Here is a 3,411-nt window from a genome sequence, read left to right on the forward strand (position 1 = left end):
GGGGGGAAGAGGGGGGGTAGGGGAGAGGTGGGAGATGGAGGGAGGGAGGGGGGAGGGAGGTGGGAGACAGAGGGAGAGGGGGGAGACAGAGGGAGAGGGGGGGAAGAGGGGGGGTAGGGGAGAGGTGGGAGATGGAGGGAGGGGGGAGGGAGGTGGGAGACAGAGGGAGAGGGGGGAGACAGAGGGAGAGGGGGGGAAGAGGGGGGGTAGGGGAGAGGTGGGAGATGGAGGGAGGGGGGAGGGAGGTGGGAGACAGAGGGAGAGGGGGGAGACAGAGGGAGGGAGTGTCCGGGAAGAGGGGGGGTAGGGGAGAGGTGGGGGGGGGGAGAGGGGGGAGACAGAGGGAGAGGGGGGGAAGAGGGGGGGTAGGGGAGAGGTGGGAGATGGAGGGAGGGGGGAGGGAGGTGGGAGACAGAGGGAGAGGGGGGAGACAGAGGGAGGGAGTGTCGGGGAAGAGGGGGAGTAGGGGAGAGGTGGGGGGGGGGAGAGGGGGGAGACAGAGGGAGAGGGGGGGAAGAGGGGGGGTAGGGGAGAGGTGGGAGACAGAGGGGGGGGGGGAGATGGGGGGGGCAGAGAGAGAGAGTTTTAAAGAGTCCATGGTAGCAAATGTAACATTGAAAAGAGTCACAGAGTAGGGGATGACTAAAGCAAAAGAAGGGAAAGAGAGAGTGAGAGAGAGAGAAAGAGAGAGTGAGAGAGAGAGAGAGAGAGAGAGAGAGAGAGGGGGGCGGTCTTAAAGAGTCTTAAAGGTATTGGTACACTAAAGCAACAAAAAAAACGAAGTAAGTTGGAATGATACTTACAAAACTGGCTTGTCCATCGATCTGCCCCTAGGAGAACACCAGAACAGACGTCACCAACCAACACCAGAACATCACCAACCAACACCAGAACAGACATCACCAACCAACAAGGGTCACTTTTTAAATGTTACTTACGTTACTTATTATCATTGTGTTATTATTGTGTTTTTTTGTGTTTATGTCAATGTTGAGGAACCAATACCACAAAGGATTTTACTCTTGTGTACTTGTACAGTAAGATGATGTAAAAGCTGTTCTGATTCTGAAACAAGCACGTTATTTGACTGATACAGTAACAGAATAGTCAAATAACGTCCCATATTCTCTAGTAATCTTTGTCTGTATTTCTTTTAATGCTATATATTATGTAAAGCACTTTGAATTGCCCCTGGTGTCCTACCTCCCCCAGCCTCCCCTGGTGTTCTACCTCCCCCAGCCTCCCCTGGTGTTCTACCTCCCCCAGCCTCCCCTGGTGTTCTACCTCCACCAGCCTCCCCTGGTGTTCTACCTCCCCCAGCCTCCCCTGGTGTTCTACCTCCACCAGCCTCCCCTGGTGTTCTACCTCCCCCAGCCTCCCCTGGTGTTCTACCTCCCCCAGCCTCCCCTGGTGTTCTACCTTCCCTAGCCTCCCCTGGTGTTCTACCTCCCCCAGCCTCCCCTGGTGTTCTACCTCCCCCAGCCTCCCCTGGTGTTCTACCTCCACCAGCCTCCCCTGGTGTTCTACCTCCCCCAGCCTCCCCTGGTGTTCTACCTCCCCCAGCCTCCCCTGGTGTTCTACCTTCCCTAGCCTCCCCTGGTGTTCTACCTCCCCCAGCCTCCCCTGGTGTTCTACCTCCCCCAGCCTCCCCCAGCGGAGGGTACTCACGGTGGTCAGCATGTCCAGGCTGAGAGGAACCTCCAGAGTCACGGACGAACCCACCGGACGACTGCCCCTCATCTCTGTGTAGAACACCTGACACACACACACAGACACACACACACAGACACACACACACGCACGCACGCACACACACACACACACACACACACACACAGACACACACACACGCACGCACACACACACACACACGCGCACGCACACATGAGCGCACGCACACACACACACGTACACACACGAGCGCACGTATGCAAGCACACATGCACATGCACAGACACACACACGCGCACACACACACACGTGCGCAATTCAGAATTATGACAAGGTCCAACCTTTACTGTGAACAACAACAACAACATATCAACAACAACAACCACAACAACAACAACATATCAACAACAACAACCACAACAACAGCAACATATCAACAACATATCAACAAAACATGTGGTTGTCAGCATGAAGACATGAGCAACAAGAGTACTAGAAAACAGGATTCTACAAACGCAGAAACATGATTGGCCAAATGAATGAGCGCTAATCTCAGAGTGGTCGACTAGCAGTGTAATCCTCTTAGAGGGGAACATATGGTCCATTCAAACACGGATACGCTCAATCTGACACCACATATTAATGCTTTTTCCGCAAAAACAAACCAAACCAAACGCACAGGCAGGTGGAGAGGTCTGGGGTTTCTGTCGACACAGAACATACGCTTTCTGATTATCTGCTGTGCGTATCAGTCTGCCACAGACCACGGTTTAAATCACCAACTGCCAAAGAATTCCGGAACAATTCTTGTGAGTGTGTGTGTGTGTGTGTGTGTGTGTGTGTGTGTGTGTGTGTGTGTGCATGCATGCGTGTGTGTGTGTGTGTTTGTGTGTGTGTGTGCGTGCGTATGCGTGTCTACGTATGTGTGTGTGTGCGTGCGTGTGTGCATGCGTGTACGTATGTGCATGTCTATGTGTGTGTGTTTGTGTGTGTGTGTGTGTGTGTGTGTATGTGTGTGTGTGTGTGAGTGTGTCTATGTGTGTGTGTGTGTCTATGTGTGTGTGTGTGAGTGTGTGTGTGTGTGCGTGCATGTGTGTGTGAGTGTGTGTGTGCGTGTCTACATGTGTACCTGTGTGTGTGTGTGTGTGAGTGTGTGTGTGTGTGTGTGTGTACGTGTGTGCGTACGCGTGTCTACATATGTGTGTGTGTGTGTGTGTGTGTGTGTGTGAGTGAGTGTGTGTGTGTGTGTGTGTGTGTGTGTGTGTGTGTGTGCATGTGTGTTGGTGTACCTATGTGTGTGTGTGTGTGTATGTGTGTGTGTGTGTGTGTGTGTTACCTTGTAGCCCGTGATGGTGCTGACGTGGCGGCGGGGCATCTTCCAGCGCACGCTGAGGGCGGAGCAGTTCACCGCGCCCAGCTGGATGTCCAGGGGCGGGCTCAGCCGCTCTGCACACACGGACACATGTGAGGTCATCAACATGACGTGACGTTAGAATTATAAGGTTCTATCTTCATTTTTGTCAAAATTTTTGTTTTTTACATAATCTGATCCATTAGGTGTTTATTAACGCCTGTGTGGTGTTATTCTTAAAATGTTGACATTTCTTTAGTTAGTAATTCATAAAATACAAAGGTTCCATCTCACAAAACATAATGGAATGTAAAAACTTTGACGCTCAATATCTCTGAACTACCCTAAACGGAGATAGAACCTTATAGTTCTAAACGGAGATAGAACCT

The 3,411-nt window shown here is 52.1% G+C and overlaps 1 protein-coding gene across 1 annotated transcript in view; it reads right to left on the bottom strand.

The window, feature by feature from the left end:
- Positions 1–3,046, bottom strand: part of egflam (EGF-like, fibronectin type III and laminin G domains) — a gene marked incomplete at both ends in the record, with an annotated part of 35,822 nt that extends 32,776 nt beyond the window's left edge. The window contains 3 exons of the mRNA XM_080532929.1: positions 804–830; positions 1,669–1,755; positions 3,008–3,046. Coding sequence (XP_080389055.1) covers positions 804–830; positions 1,669–1,755; positions 3,008–3,046 — 153 coding nt within the window. The remainder of the gene's footprint in view (positions 1–803; positions 831–1,668; positions 1,756–3,007) is intronic.
- Between the last annotated feature and the right edge of the window lie 365 nt (positions 3,047–3,411).

This window comes from Nansenia antarctica (assembly GCF_963989245.1).
Source record: "Nansenia antarctica genome assembly, chromosome: 5".
NCBI lineage: Eukaryota > Metazoa > Chordata > Actinopteri > Argentiniformes > Microstomatidae > Nansenia > Nansenia antarctica.